General features: G+C 33.7%; 2 protein-coding genes across 3 annotated transcripts; both read right to left on the bottom strand.

Moving 5' to 3' along the window:
• Positions 1-836: 836 nt before the first annotated feature.
• Positions 837-4,714, bottom strand: LOC108220245 (uncharacterized). Its single transcript, XM_064085702.1, has 10 exons — positions 4,563-4,714; positions 3,868-3,908; positions 3,622-3,720; positions 3,452-3,541; positions 3,220-3,333; positions 2,834-3,079; positions 2,666-2,725; positions 2,492-2,581; positions 1,501-2,403; positions 837-1,380 (listed from the first exon to the last, which is right to left on the bottom strand). The coding sequence occupies exons 1-10, from the start codon at positions 4,712-4,714 to the stop codon at positions 866-868; spliced, it is 2,310 nt and encodes a 769-aa protein (XP_063941772.1). The 3' UTR covers positions 837-865.
• A 4,433-nt stretch (positions 4,715-9,147) lies between these two features.
• LOC108218102 (uncharacterized) lies at positions 9,148-15,452 on the bottom strand. Of its 2 annotated transcripts, none has more exons than XM_017391058.2 (7): positions 15,227-15,452; positions 14,983-15,134; positions 13,849-13,925; positions 12,021-12,170; positions 10,848-11,133; positions 10,144-10,377; positions 9,148-10,015 (listed from the first exon to the last, which is right to left on the bottom strand). In XM_017391058.2, exons 2-7 carry the CDS (start codon positions 15,127-15,129, stop codon positions 9,647-9,649), a joined length of 1,263 nt encoding a protein of 420 aa, XP_017246547.1. In that variant the 5' UTR covers positions 15,130-15,134; positions 15,227-15,452; the 3' UTR covers positions 9,148-9,646. The 2 variants fall into 2 exon arrangements, with proteins under 2 accessions (XP_017246547.1, XP_017246611.1); XM_017391122.2 differs by having other exon boundaries at positions 9,295-10,015; positions 14,983-15,131; positions 15,227-15,368.
• Positions 15,453-16,636: the final 1,184 nt, after the last annotated feature.

The following is a 16,636-nucleotide window of genomic DNA, read 5'->3' as shown; positions in this document are numbered from 1 at the left end:
GATTTATCAGGGGTTGTTGTAGAGAAATTTATCAAGATATTAACAATTGCTGATATGGAATCTGATGAAATGGTTAGTACACTTGTTTAACTATTAATTACTTGTAGTTGCTTCTCTAACCATCTCTTATTATCTCAGAAATTGCCTGGAAAAATTATAAGCAAATATGGCAACCTTATTCCCAACACTTTCCTGTTGAAATTCCTTAATGGTTATGAGGTTCCAGTTATGCACAATGAAGAGAATGGAACTATATCTGGGCTTTCCACTGTTTATGCGGATTTGGACTTGAAAGTTGGGGAAATGCTTGTATTTGAATTTGATGGGTCCATGCATTTCAATGTTTATGTGATTGGGACTGATCGTTTAGAGATTGAGTACCCATGTGTGGTTCATCAATTTCAGAAAACACGTCCTCGCAATGGTATTTCTTTACCTCTTAAATATCACACCAGATTTCTTGTTTAAATTACTGTGTTTATTATAAGTGTATTTGATATATTTTTTTTGGTGCTAGTTAATGTTAGAAAAGTTGGTTTGAAATTTGTGAACTTTGTGAACGAAGCAGACCCTTTGATTGATGAATTTGTAAGCCACTGTTATACTTTAACTGAAGTCATTTATAATTTTTTATTGTACTGGTATGTGAACTTATTTCATTTTATAGGAGCCTCCTTGTTCGATTAAGAAAACATTTCCCCTGTTAACCTTTAGAGGTGTTCAATTAAAATAATTTACAGTAATTATATTCCTAAAAACATTTGTTCTGGCTGATACTTTAACTAATAACAGTAAAGTAATGCAAGAGGGGAAATATTTAGTTGACAAACATAAAAGATAGAAGATCAGCACATTCTATATTGTATTAGTATTTACAAAAAACAATGCATGTAAAAAAGTAAGTACAGTGGGACTTACTTGCAACACATACTCCAAAATATGATTTCTTCTTAATATCGTCTACAATTTGATCAAGTTTCAGCTTGAAAACACGTGCTATTATGTCAGGACAATCTACCGTCAAACAATCAGGCATGTGCTTCATCATCTGAACTATCTCGTCCCACAGGGGGTTAGTAGTCATGGTAAGAAAAATATCGGGGTGGCCAATGTAACGGCATACGGCGAGTGCATCTTGAAAATTTTCTTGCATGTATCGTTTAGAGCCTAAAAAACTTGCAGGGAGTATAAAGCCTTTGCCAACATTACTTGAAGAATCTTCACCATCACGCACGTGTTTACTGATGTTTGAATAAAGATCATTCCGTAATGTGGTCTGGTGTGTACGAAACCACCATAAACGGGCTTGTTCAATGGCAGAAAAGGCATCCAGTACTATATATTGCTGGAACAATCTCCCACCAAGCCTTGGAGTATTGCCTGTTGATGTAAAACAGAAAAACGGGTTAGTTTTCGATTCTGTTTCAGCTACAGTATTATTCTATTATAATAAGTCTGATACAAAAGGGAAACAGGAATGAAAAATATTAAGAAGTGTACCTTCATCGTGTCGAACTTGTAACCTGTAGGAGTAATACTCTTTCATGGTGACTCTTTCCCGCTTCTTTGCAGAATTTTTTTGGGTGAGCGAATAAGGAATATCATCATGATATCCATCCTCCCCATTGGGAAAAAGAAGGGGGTACTGCAGGGCCATGAGTTTAGGATGTATGTCTGAAATACGTTCAAGGCCATTACTCTTAGATTCAATGATAATATCCCGCTCACCACATGTATCTTCCAAATCTCCCACCATGATTGCACCAACTTCATTTGACGGACCAATAAAATTCTCTCGTCCACTTGCTGCACGAGATACTTTCATGACAATTTTGAGATCTTGCACTGGTTCATCTTTGAATCTGTCACGTGCCATGCGAAAGAAAGGAACCAGCTCATTTGTCGAATCAAGCATGTCCAGCAAACCCTTGACTATTTCAGAATCAACAATCTTACCATCATCAACCTTCACCCACTTGAGTCTATTCTCCAATTCATGTTCAGTGTCATATATGTAAAGTTGGCAGAACTTTGGGTCATCACCTTCATTTGGTATAAGGGAACCGAAGACGTGATGGTTTTGACCATTTAGACGGTATATGTAAGGTGATGAGCCGTTGTTAATGGAATGGTCCACTTTCCCACCCATAGAGGTAAAAGCAAACATCGTGTTGTACATCCGAATATTTTTTCTGAACTTCTTGGCCTTCTTTGGGTCATTATAAACCTGGTATAAGTATGATGGAGTGGGAGGTGCTTTCGGAAGTTTTATCTGACCCTTGCCACAACATGTGGAGAATTCAGGAGTTCCTCTCACAACATTTTTATTTACACGCTCTTCTTTCCACATTATTGCATGACAACTTTGACATATTGCAGTTGGAGGACCCAAACTGCAATAACCTGTTAAGCAGCAACGGTTATGCATGTATATAATTAAAGTGAACACTACATGTAATATACATACAATAGGATCATAACAAAAACTTGCCTTCTTCAGTGGGAACTCCATCTGATTCAATAGATTCTTCATCTCCTATGTTTGTGTCTTCGACATCAGTATCCGAATCATTGAACAAATCTGTGAAATTCCTGTAGTCAGACTGGAATGTGCAAACATGGGAGAAGGTGAACATAGCAGGTGTGGAGAGTAGTGAAAACTAACCACCATCATAAATTAGTTCACAATCCTCAGTGACAAACTCTGGAGATGCACTGTTTACATCTAAACATATTGTATTACAGAAGATTAATTCAAAAACAGGACTCTGAATAAATAAAGAAAAGAGAAACAAATGAAGAGTGGGGAATGTTAGAATAATGATACCTCTACCTTCGTCTGGTCCAAACAAACATGTAGTGGACTGCGACAAAGTCTCCTTATCCAGCGTTCGACTTTTTTTGTTCTTAAAGTTGACTACTGATTCTGCTTGTCCGACGTTAGTAGTTGATCTTTTGAGCCATGTTTTGTTGGAGGGAATGGTGGAAGGAGATCCAGTGACAGATGAAGCAGGCACATGAGAATCTCCAACAACAAAGCTTACAATATTGGATGACAATGGTGGATCAACTGTATTATCTGCAGAGGGAACATTTGGTGAAATAACGTGAGTCAGAATCAGAAGAGGGTCATAAGATTACAGCCCCTGCTGATACAGTTTATTTTAGTGTTACATAGAGATTTAGTGTTACATAGAGATTTAAACGCTGGTAACTTACCTGATCTGATTTGGTTCAAGGGAGATTTTGAATATTGGGCTTTTATTGTTGGAGAATAAATAGGACTATTCCTTCCTTGGACTGCAGATGAAGAGCCGGGAGTATTGAAGAAAACTGCAAAAGTTTTAATTAAAGAGAAATTAATAGCATAGATATATAATACAGTGAGATTAAAAATGCATGAAAGTCAATGTTTATCATGTTCAACATATGACAATCAGAACATAGATACCTGGGCTACGATTTGAAATATTGGAGATATTGGACAAAGGCCTTCTTCCAGGAGTAACAGATGAAGACCCGGGAGTATGGAACACACATGCTACAGAGACGGACATCTATTAACATTAAAAGTGGGCACAAAAGATCACAGTAATCCTTATTAAGTTGTCCAGAAAATACCTCCAAATCCATTGACAGAGTTTGCAATGTGGGTTAGAGGAGTCCTTGTAGAAGTAATATTGGTGGCACTCCAGTTTCGATTAGTCGTAGGCCTATAAACTGTTAAAAATTCAAACATGGGATGGTCAGATTTATCTAATGACAACTTAAACCATTGAAGCTTAAACCCATGGAAGCAACTGTTTTGTCCAAGTTAATTTGACAGGGCTATTATTTATCAAATTCAACTATTCCAACAATAGATACCTGGGCATTCGAGGGGATAATATGGTTGGATAAAGGTATCCCTCCATTAACAGAGGATGAGCCAGGGCTACTCAACACAACTGCATCAACAATCAATAATAATCAATAATAACAAAAATAAAGCTATTAAGGCTTCAAATAGTGTAAAGAAAATCTGCTATTTATCTTAAAAAATCAAGCATATGAGGGGATAAAAGCCTAGGTAGTTGTTGTGCTTTGTCCTATAGAAGGCCTATTAAATTAAAAGCCATTGCAACATGTCATCATGCAGGGGGTGAAGTTAGCAGTAAATACCTGGTGCACCATCACTTCTATTAATCAGCTGGTGATTATTGGGGCTGACATTCTCTTTATATTGTGACTCCATTGTCATTCTTCTTTTATTTTTCGAACCTAAATAATTTAAAAGTACAAACATAGGATGGCAAGAATCTAATTATCTGAATCATTTTACAGATTTATTAAATCGGAAAACAACAAAATCAACATGTTGCTCAAACTTACCAGATTCATTGCATAGAGATGGAAAATTATCAAGTTTCAGATGATTATAAGTTCCCTGAAAATTGTTTCCATAACATGGATTATAAAAATGTCCTGTATATATTAATCTGATTTTAAAGAAATGGGCTAGGTTCAGTTATTAACCTCTTTCATCCCTGAAGCTGCAGATTGAAAAAATGAAAACAGCACACCTTGGTTGGAGAAGATAAAGCTGAAACCCAGTTTCAATCTTGTGGAAATGAAATCGAATTTGAGCTGTACACCCAAATATGGCATGGATTGAAACAATTCGTGGTGACAAACGGCGTTGCCTGACCAAGGTTTTGGCAGCTTCCCTCACCATCTTCAAAGTACTGCAGAGGAGTATCCTTTCCCGGATAAAAACGAAGGAGAATGCAGAATGGGTCAACACCAATTGCCTGAACAATTCATGTATTCTTTGAATTTCTTCCAATAAAGGGTGGATTTGAATTTCAATTAACATGCCGACAAATGTTTTAAACACCGATCTGGAATACACTGCTGTGGAATTCGTGCGTGGTTGTTAATTATTTTTGGCGGCTTATGTACCGAAGAAGAATGAAGGACAGCGTTAAACTCCTTCCCGGACAAAAATGGAAGGAGACAGTAATCCGGCTTTAAAGCAGTTGTCTGAACTGTGCTACATTAACTTTAACCGTATACACAAGGCACGTGATAACAAAAGTAGTGGGTCTATATGAGGTATAAAGCTTTTTTTATTTATTATAAACATTTTTTTCATTTCCATGAAAAAGCCACAAAAAAGGTAAAGTTTATGGCAGTTTTTGTAAATAGTATGCAACTCTTGGGGCAGGGGGTGTAAAAAGAGCAGATTTTTGGCAACAGGATTTAATATTTAAGGGATTAAGGGATTTGAGATTGAGGGTATGTTTGTTTCAAAGAAGCCGGAGTTGCTTCTGACTTCTGCTTCTTTTGACCCGTGTGTATAAATAAATAGAAGCGAAGCTGAGAATGCTAGCTTCTCCTTCAGAAATTCTGCTTCTTTTCCAAACACTTTATTAACTCATTTACTTTTCATCCACTTCTTTATTTTAGTAAAGAATCATTTTTTTTTAAATTTGTTTAGACGACCTATGAGTTGATTTGTTAAACAAAAGGAATCGAGATCACTCGAATTTAATTGGAGTCCGTTTCTCATTTTCACAGTGTTGAGTCTCAGAGTCTTGACTGCTGTGTAGTCTATATAATTAAATATTTGCAGATATAATTGTGATATGTGCACGAAGATACGGCAAGCCACGAGCTGAGAGCCGTCGTGTTAAAAGTCAACGTAACCCAACGGTATAAATCTTGGATCTTAAGCAACATGGTGTAAGAATTTCTTATGAGGAGAATTTCACACGGGTGTCTAAAATTAGAATCTACTCGTACTAAAAATCACACCAATGAAACCAGAATTATCGATGATTATCGGAAAATGAGGAATTAACTTTCGATTCACACAATCACATACCGATTTCAATTAATTTACAATATAAATCACTTTAACCAGGAAGTCATCAGAAACTAAAATCCTGATCGATTCTAGTAAAAATACTATTCCCCGATCTTCGGAGCATGCAGATATAACACAGCTCACTGTTAGTTGTCCGTCCGCTCCAATTCATTTACAGCTTATTAAACATCAGATTTAATGATTTCAACAACAAATGCCCTGAGTTTTGTGCATTTATAACTCGCATGCTCAATGGTCACACTTCCCCATTGTACTGCCGTAACTCCAGATTTTTATTACTCAATGTACAACAATCTCGAATTAATAATCTAAATATTAATTTATTAAAATTAACACACACATCAATACTGTATTGAAATGTGTGTTAAAAATTTAGAATAGTAACTAGTAGTACCAGTTTAGGATAAAATGAATTACTTCTCAAATATTATAAAAAATTATAATTTTTTATATCTTAAACAAAAGAGTAGTATTGCTGTATTAGGTGCACATAATTGTGTATAAAAAGTTTGTACATAATTTTAATTGAAGTTGTTAGATGTAAATACAGGGGATTCATTCCAACTAAAACTCTTCACGTGTCATTATATACAAATTTTTGTGCACTAAGCATTTTCCTAAAAAAATTGTATCTGTACACAGTTACGTGCACTAAGCATTTTCCTAAAAAAATTGTATCAGAAGCTGTACACTTACATTTTCAACATAAGTTTTAAAAAATATATTTTTATTGTAATATTAACTTCAGACCACATATATTTATTTAATCTTTGATTATTCTTCAAGACTAAATCTACACAATTATTGAATTAATATAGTCAATAATGTACTGTATATGAATAAATATAACTAGTCTTCATAAAAACAATGTCGTTAAAAGAAACTTCCAAAATATAAACAAAAAACAGAAGAAATCACGAAACACTGACATGAAAAAAAAAGAAGCAAAACATAATAATCCAGCGGTAAAATAATTCTTATTAGAAACCTAGCCAACAGCATAAACTATAATCCATACAATTAACTACAAATCTTCCTAAATCAATTCCTCCAACAAACACATTGCAATAATCACCCTGATTTACCTCCTACCATAAACAAGAAGATGGCCATGAACTAACATACGCTTTGCAGCGTCTTCGGGTCCAGATTTTTTGTGCATCTCTAGTTTGCATTCGAAGAAACCTCGTTCTGGTTCTAGTAGAGCAGAACATTCCATTCTTGAGTCTGAACCACACTATTTTCCTCAGCCTTTTGGCGGATCGGAGCCTGACCCTGATGACCCTCTTGATCCTGAAGAAAGATTTCTTGATTCTTTCTGAAAAGGACTGCTTTCTTGAGAAATGGTAACTCCTGAGAAACAATGCTCTCTTCTCTGTCTCAGAGTAAGACCCCATCTCTGGCCTGAATATTGGAATGTAACTCATTTCATTCGCATTCATTGTATGCAGAGGGAGACAGAATGTAAAGCAGAGGAGAAGGTTGGAGAAGAGAAGGGAGGAGTGGAAGTTGGAAAATGAGGGCCCGAGGGGTTCATAAATTTATGTACTTTCGGTCGAAAATTAAAAAGAATACTCGTGCTTCTAGTTGGGTATTTTGCAAGTGTTTACGATTATTATTATTTTATTTGTCCGATTGAGTGTGCAAATTAGTTTGTTTTTTCCGAAATATTATTGACACCTTGTCAGATAAAATATTTTTATTTTTACAAATTAATATTGGGAGATTCATATGCCAGTCATCAATTCGGACACTTTATTTTTGACAACTCTTATATTTTATAACATTCTGACATTTTATATAAGTGCAAAGATATTTAAATTAAATTTAATATATATTATGATAACTGTAAGCTATATAAATTTTAATTTTCTTGAGGTCATAAAAAATATATAAATTATGATCAAAATCAGATAAGTTATCCCAAAAGTGAAAAGATTTATGATATCTTATACAAATTTATTTACAATGTGATTTAGATCTAGTGTAACTGCATATTGATTCATTTTGTCCTAAATATTAGAATATCTAGTTTATAATTTGTCTTAAATATGATTGCGCTGCTTATTTTTTTTAAATATTTTATTATTCCAATAACCTTTTGTTTTTATGTATGTTACATTTTTTCTATCAATTTTTAAATAGAATTCAATATGACTGTCGATATTTTATATTTATTTACACATTTACAATTAATCTTATAGAAATTGATTTTTATATATCATTAATTAATTCAAAATTTGGAATTTCTTTTAGTTTTTTATCCCGTAGTTGTCACAAATATGTGCTAAAAATTAAATCGTGATAGAGATAAAACTCAACAATGAGCTAAAATATACTCCTCCGTCCCACCAGATTTTTTACGCTACTTTTTGGCACGTATTTTAAGACTTTTATAAAGTATACTTACATTTATATTTAAAAAAATTCCTGAAAAAAAATTTGAAGTTTAAACTTTTATTAAAAAAAGAAAAAAAATCAAAAATACGTTATAGAACTATATTTTATAAGAGTCGCATTTTGTGCAAACAATTTATGTAAGCTTGCTGTGGACGGAGGGAGTAGTTTGTGTATTCAATTATCATATTTTTCGTACAGATGAGGGTACATTTCTAGAACATGAATCCAAAACTTTAACTTTGTATTACCATAGTTATATTTAATATTTACTATTTGTTATATTTACTATTTAGGATCTAATACATTAAACAAAATTAACAATTATATTTTTAAGAGTAAAATGTAAATTGATGAATGAAATGTAAATTGATGAATGAATTTTATTCAATTTTATAATTTAAGGGTATGAATTTCAAATTTGTAAAAAATGGAGAAATATAACTTTATGTGAAACAAAAACAAACTAAACAAGATCATTTAATTTAATAAATAAAAAAATACTAAAACCATATCAATTAATCCAACTTTGAACCATACTAAAACCATAGTGATGGTACAGTAAAAGAATAATAATGACATATTCATGAGGTGTAAATATGCGAATAAATGTGACTTTGATAATGGGGCTGCTGTATACTTTAAAGCTTTTTGCTTTCCTTATTCTCTTTTCTGGCGGGCAAAGGGACTGGGACCTTTCCTTTACACCACCTACTAAAACATTTGGTTCAAAGTGATTTTTAAAATTGCGGTATACAACTAAATTCCAAAATGAACGAGAGCAGAGGTGATGGTGGGCTCATTTGGATAATCTTAAAAATAAATTTATTTCCTTTCCTAAACAGGCCCAGTCTGATGAACAGAATTTAAGTCAAGAGGTATATGATAACTTGATAAGAATTAATCACATTAATCAACATCATGTCTTGATCAAGACGAGGCTTATCACAAACATGTAACAATCAACATTATTGCAACTGAAACTTCCCTACAATGCATATCCACTGTACCTCGACCACCTCGAGAAGTCTGATCCAATGTTTGGTTCCATTTCATACAATGAATGAAAATACAGAGTCTCATATTGTGTATAGACAGGAGAGGTAATCAACCTGACTGATTTTTGAAAGATATGGGAGGAGCCGGACAACTATGATTTCTGTATACAGTAAAAACTTAAACATACTTCGTGTAACTGTGTAAGACTATCAAGTGTTCCCTCTGTTGAGAACGAGTATCCTACATGTACAGAACCTAATGACCATAACAACAAAAGAATTTATGAAGGCAAGACAAGAACAAGAAAGAGGAATAAAAAAACAGATATCAGTATCAAAGAACCTTTGGGTAAGAAATTACGATTGCGGAACTATACACAAGTCACCTTGTCCCAAGATCATTAACTGCTGGTACCTCTTCTGAATAATTGGACATGTCTATGTCAACAAGAGTGAGGTCATTGGGGGCCTCGAGCGAAGCATCCAGTAGCAGAGAAGGGTTCATTGCCTCTGATTTTGAGATATCCACTAAGACTTGTTCTGGGCTCTGGTTACCGGGAGTGCTACTACCAGAAGACGATAAACTAGATAGCTGTATGCCTTCTAACTTGTTTCCAAGCATATGTTTATTTTTTCTGACAGAGTCCATTTCAAGTCCGGTAGGGACAAAGGTTTTAGCTCGGTATGTCCTTGATTCCCCCTCACTGTCACTATGGTTGTAGAGTACATAATCATGGTAAGTTGGTGCAAACTGCAATTTATCAAAAAAGACTATATGAAGTTCAAAGGAAAGGAATCGATAAGCAGAAAATATTAATAAAAACAATACAAGAGATCAACAGATGCAACACAGGACGAGCCTAATATATCATGACAAACCTGATGAACAGTGTCATGGTAAAAGTCATTTAATTTGACAGCATGTGCGAGATTTTCTGAAAACCCACGAGTAGTGCCGATGTTCGCACCAGAATATTCCTTGTACGGAAACGCATAAAGATGGCCAACAGCAGCAATAAGCATCTCAACACAAATTATAAAATTTTGAAATTCAGCAGCTTCCTTCGTATCTTTTATGAACCCAGACTTTGCCGCTAAAAAAACCAAAACACCCTAACACAAAAAGGAAATGAACAGCATAAATTAAAGACCAGTTTTAAACATCTAACCTCAGAAATAGAGCAGAAACATACACCTAATTAGGTCGTTCTCATACTATAAAAGAAAACTAACTGATCTAAAACCACAACAAATTATGACACAAGTACTATGCAGTAAAAGTGAGGCATGTCAGCGAGAAGTAATTGGTAATTAGATGTAATATAGAGCCACAAAGGCTCAACAGTGGTCACCAATTTGCTGTATTTCCTTTAATTCATTACAGACAAATTGATAAAATTTATAAGTAAATGTTATAGAACAGAACTAGTACTTCACCTGAAGGATAAAACCAACCAGTGAATGTTACAATTAGAGCAGAACGACTACTTCACTTGACCAATTGAAACAATCAACTGTAACTAAAATAACAGTCATGACCCTGATAAAAAAAAAAAAAAAAAAAAACCAGTCATGACCAATACCTGCCAGTAAGTCAGGAAAACAACAGACTTGATGATGATGAACTTTGGAACGGGATTAAAAGGTTGGAGCAAATCCCTGCATGCGACGTAGAACAAGGCCAAGGCATACAATGCCAGAGAGTATGAAAAAGTATAGATGATAGTGAGGTACAAATACGATTGTCCTGCACTGAAATTTCCATCATGATATCTGCCTTTTGCATAAAGAATGAGTGTCACTGCAACTAATATAGGCTTAAGAATCACAAATTGCAAACATCCTTGCTTGCATCTTCGTATAAAACGCCTGCACAGCTTCAACAGTTTCAAAGACGTGGTTTATCAAGTAAAAAGGGATGTGAACTAGTTTCATGAGAACTTGAATATAGTAAATACTTAAATAAATTTTCTGAAGCAAACCAGCTTCACATAAAGTACACAAGCCTGACTGGGGCATGTAACACTGACCAAAAAGTAACCCAAAATATCCAGTATTCACAATTCTCTAAACAGAGTGACAATATATAATGCTTAAAGGACTAGAATCAATATCTATCCCTAGTTCACAATAGGTTTTTCATGTTTAACACAGAAATCATAATTACAATACAAAATACAAACAAAACAAACCCATGGTCCTTTTCTCACTTCATGTCATACTGAATATATTTAGCATATAAACCAGTTTGAAACTTTAGATTCTGGTGACAATTAATACTTAATTGTGTTGGTTTACATTATCCTTTGTGTTTGCAAAATTAAGGGGAAGGGCCGGAGGGGGGGAAGGTGTACGGGAAAGTAGTTGTGCTTGTTTCTGTAAATTAGTTCCACTTCCTATGTTGATATATAGGCAAAAGATGGACAAGTTGTCCTTTCCTATTTGTCCTTCCAACCGTCTAGTTTAATAAGAACTTGGTAAAAAGATAGTGACTGAACTTCATATTCTCTTCTTTTCCTTCATTTTTCATCCCTTTCTCCTTGCCATTTTTCTAGATATAAAAGAAGCTAGTTTTTCTTTGTACAATAAAAGAACTCCGGGAGAAAAACAAAAACTCACTGTATAACATTACATTTTACTTCCATCTACCAGAAACTCCGCAACGCATAGCTAAGAAACAATCTCTTAATTTACTGAAAGTTTATTACACAGAAATAATAATCAATTGAAAAGGTGGGACTGATTAAATAACTCACCCATCAAGTGGTATGGGAGGGAAGCAACAAGTCATCAGGCACCAGTTTGACTTCAGAACACGGCCACTAAGACTAATTACAACAGCTCCAGGTCCACCGACCCATGCCAGGCAAAGTGACAAAAAATTGTAAATAACCCATGCTTCATATCTGAAAAGGCAACAAATTTTAGGTTCAGAATAACTGAAACGCTTGATTGAACAGTATGTCAGAAATCAAAGGGATATTTCTTGTGATAAATGAGGATTTTATCTGGACTCATAATATTATGAAAAATAAAGTACTGAATCCTGTCCATTGGAGGTGATGATTGGCCTAATCCAATTATGCAATGTCAATACTTAAGGAAAGCACTTAATGGACTTGTTCATTTTTACGGTTTTACCTTATCTGTGGCAATTCAGATTAGAAAAACTTTAATGCAAGGTGCTTCAGTACAATTACAAAAAATTAGGTGCGTATAGCTTCCATGTGCATCGAATATTATCATCATTTAGCACAATCATAGCTTACAAGCTGCTGAGTATAATAAAGGAATAGCTAAAAATGCACAATAAGTAGAAGACCAATAAAGGTCGGCTTGGATATAATATATAAAATCCTTGAGCAGAGAGTATACGAAGTACAACAATGGAACCTAGCAGATTAAGCAGATATGAAAGTTAAAGTGTGGGTTTTAGGAAAAAAGAGAGCTAAAATTAGTCTGAAAGTTACGCAAATAAACAGAAATTAGTGCCCTCCAATCAAGCAACCTTGAAATTCCAGAGGGAGCAAACAAAATATAAGATATTAAAATTAACTCATCCTTTATCAAAAATTGAAAGGCATTTTTTTGATGGCTTTATGATAGAATAATCGGAAAGATGATGTAGCATAAGGAGGAGGTTTTCCTATCTTTATTTGTGCTCAAGAATAATTTTATTGAATTATTTTGTATTCTAAACCAGAATCTCCTCTAGACACCCCTTTGCCCAGTGGGGTGGGTAGGGTCGGAACATAATTTCAGCAATTGAAGGCATATTTATTGGGCATTGTAGTTTTGTTCAGCAATACGATTGACAGTAATTGACTTAGTATCACATTAGTAGTAACACTTAAAATCTATATCATTGTATCAGAACCAATGGTTTGAAAGGCAGGCTAAGCAGGCTTAAAACATCGGATTTCAGAAAATCTAGGGGTAATTAGGTGTTTTCAGAGAACAGGATTGTGCAGGAAAAAATAAACCTAAAAAAAATATTGTTCAGATGTCATGTGCCCTAGACAATTATCAAATTAATATTTATTCTGTATCACTCTGTCCACTCACTCAACAACCCAATTACTGTACTTAATTGGTCTCCATATAAGGCAAACTATGCTCTATTATGACATCAAAATTACTCATCATAATTACAAAATCAAATAAAACCACATTTAGAAACATTTGATGCGAGTTGTCCTGAACTCATGATGTAGGAATGGACGCAGGTATCAGTTAATCTAAAGAAAAAAATGATATAGAATACTATGATGAAATTTGAAGAGAAAGTTAACTATTGGATCGGCCACAAAATAATTCATTCATCCTAGATCCACTAGAGTACACGACATGATAAGTGATAACGATAAAAATATTACTGATTACAAATTATATCCACTATTAATCAAAAGCCTCAAAGGATGTATAATTAATATTTCAATGATGAACACCGATTTCGTAATATATACATAGGTGATCATGGATTATCTTTTAGTGGAACTGTACATGTGCTTCCCATGTGGGGTTGATAAAACAGAATAGATAGAGAACATACCATAAAAAAGCTGCAACTAAGAGAATACTTACATTTCCCTGATGGAGTTAAAATATATTGTCGCACTCTCATTAATGACGAGGGAGAGGAAAGACATTAATGCGTACACCTGTCACGAGTTTATCTTTAAAGGGTTAGAAACATAACATTTTCATGAGACAAATAAACAAATTGAATGACCATCAAGGAGGAAAGACCATACAGAAAAAAGAAACTTTTTAAAAAATGGAAGATACGCGTCTCAATATGCAAGCTACAGCCTATATGCAAGGGTTTACCTATAGCAGCCCCGGCGAAGATGTTGCATATAATAAAGTAAGTTCCAAAAAGTTTTAGTTATAATTTCTAGAAATTCTTTGGACCCGGCAAGCTTGTTTGCAGCTTAGGATTTATACCACAGAACTTAATTCTATTTGCCCATTAGGGTGAAGCTACTTTCAAAGATACAAGTTAAACTTAACTAATACCACCTACCAATCAACTGTAATCTCGCACTTGTTATTCAACTTGTGAAGTTTCTACGCAGACTGAGAATATAATAAAGAATTGAAGTCACCATAAATAGCAAGAGACGTTAAAAACAGATATGTGATATTCACATTGACATGTAACAATAAATCCCTCAAAGACCCACGTATTCCCAGACCAGCAAACATCTCAGGAAAGAAGCAGGACAAGTCATCCTAAGTCATCTTTTCTTTAGTAGCTAATGAATATAAAAGGCTATCTGCTACCATACAACATACTCGCATCATTGCTCGCTTCAAAACCATAGTCCCTTGTACCAAAACACCAAGCAAGAAAAACAAACAAATAGCACAAGAAAGAAATGCAACTGATATAGGCTATCCGCTACCATACAACATACTTGCATCATTGCTCGCTTCAAAACCCTAGTCCCTTGTACCAAAACACCAAGCAAGAAAAACAAACATATAGCACAAGAAAGAAATGCAACCAATACACAGAATATAAAATCAACTTCAATCCATATAAACCAGACAACTAAAATCCCTCCAATAAAAAAAATAAAAAAAATCCTCCCGACACAATACAAACATTCCACAATATCCACTAGTAACTGAAAATCACACAAAAATACCTAATTAAAACCAAAGCACTACAAAAAAACATATCTACTACATTTTCGAGACAAGTTGACTCACAGGAACCATGAATATAATGCGAACAATGTAGCGCTGATACGTCGGCTCGGTATAATTCAACAAATGCCTGTAAATATGAAAAAGCGCCAGCACAATCGCCCCAACCGTGCACGGAAACGCCACAACAATATAGTAAACATGCCCCATAGCTTCTGAAAACAATCACAACTAATCAGCAACACTACAAGAAACAACAACATCAATTAACGCGAGAAAATCGGGGAATTAAGAGCTGAATACGCACCTGAGTTGCGATTTTCGTCAAAGCATTGAAACGCGAAGCCTGGATACTATGTGAATTGGCTAGTTATGAGTTGAATTAAGTTGATACGTGAGTTTATGTGTGTGTAGATCTGATTGTGGGGAGGAAATGTGGAGCTTGAGGAAGACAACAATGGGGGTTTTTAGGGGAGATATATTGTGGGTTTGCGTGTATAATTCTTGTGACCTGTCATTTCATTGATATCTATAACTCAATTTTGTAAGCAAGTTTAATATTTACGTCATACTAAACTATAGCCCTTCCCGGAAATAATAATAATAATAATAATAATAATAATAATAATAATAATAATAATTTTATTATTATTATTATGACATTATTAAATTAATTAAATTTTAATCTTAAATAAAATTTGAATTTTTACATTTAAAAACAGAGAAATAAAATATGATTTTTCATTATATTATACATATAATTATTTTGATCAATTTGATCTATCCGAATCAAAACAAAATTATCAATTTAAAATAGAGAAAACTATGTACATGTTCCACATTAGCAAAGTTAACGATAGCTCTCGAGATTGGGATTAATTAATTATTATAAACTAATAAAATATAGTTGAAATTAGTTAAAATGATTAATAAGAATTAATTAATCATAATTATTATTATACGTGTAACAAGTATTTCAAATTCTCTTATAAATGTGGTGGATCATTTACATGACACTATTTAATATAAATATATAATGATATTATATCCATTCAAAGGTATGCGAATCAAATTATTTCGAATAATTTAAAAGTAATTATAATGTCAATAAATGTTATTGAGGCTATTTTACCAAATTGTTATTTTCGAAGAATTAATGAGATCATATAGACAATATTAGGCATGAGCATGATGTGGCTTGGGTTTTGGTGCGGATTTTATTCGTAACTATATATATTTGGTTTTTAAAATTAAATATCAAAACCAAATCATATATAAATGGTGCAGCTTGATTTTTTGAATTCGATTTCGGTTTTAGATGATGTGGTTTCGGTTTCAAAATCAAATATATACCATCTCCGTCTCCTTTTACACTTCTTTTTGAGAATATGGAAATAGGGTCATGTTCAACAGAGAACAATTAGACAGAGAACTCATGAAACCCTTATCTTATTTCTAGTATTAGTTAGGATTCTGCAGCAGCACTGCACATGAAAAAAATGTCTTATTTATGTAGTATAATATTTTGAAATTTTTTCTGAACACACACAACGATGAAAAAAAACAACATGTATTTAGATTGGATCCTGCATATCTATGTAAAATATAGGATTCTGCAATAGAACCTTAATGGTTCTATGGTTTTATTTTAAACATTGATTCCCTGTAAATATATATATATATATTATTGCTAGAAGTTTTCAAAATGTATTCTGTT

Source organism: Daucus carota, chromosome 1 (genome assembly GCF_001625215.2).
Source record: "Daucus carota subsp. sativus chromosome 1, DH1 v3.0, whole genome shotgun sequence".
Classification (NCBI taxonomy): Eukaryota; Viridiplantae; Streptophyta; class Magnoliopsida; order Apiales; family Apiaceae; genus Daucus; species Daucus carota.
Note: the sequence above shows the minus strand (reverse complement) of the source record. Positions and strands in the feature narration are given on the sequence as shown.

Excerpts from the sequence above, each read along its gene's own strand:
- LOC108218102 (XM_017391058.2), bottom strand. The coding sequence starts at position 15,129 with ATGGGGCATGTTTACTATATTGTTGTGGCGTTTCCGTGCACGGTTGGG. Across the intron at positions 13,926-14,982 it reads GCATTATATTCATGGTTCCT|GTGTACGCATTAATGTCTTT; the intron begins GTGAGTCAACTT and ends AACTCGTGACAG. Across the intron at positions 12,171-13,848 it reads TTTAACTCCATCAGGGAAAT|ATATGAAGCATGGGTTATTT; the intron begins GTAAGTATTCTC and ends TTGCCTTTTCAG.
- LOC108220245 (XM_064085702.1), bottom strand. The coding sequence starts at position 4,714 with ATGGTGAGGGAAGCTGCCAAAACCTTGGTCAGGCAACGCCGTTTGTCA. Across the intron at positions 3,909-4,562 it reads CTTTATCTTCTCCAACCAAG|GGATACCTTTATCCAACCAT; the intron begins GTGTGCTGTTTT and ends CTGTTAATGGAG. Across the intron at positions 2,726-2,833 it reads TTTGTTTGGACCAGACGAAG|ATGTAAACAGTGCATCTCCA; the intron begins GTAGAGGTATCA and ends CAATATGTTTAG.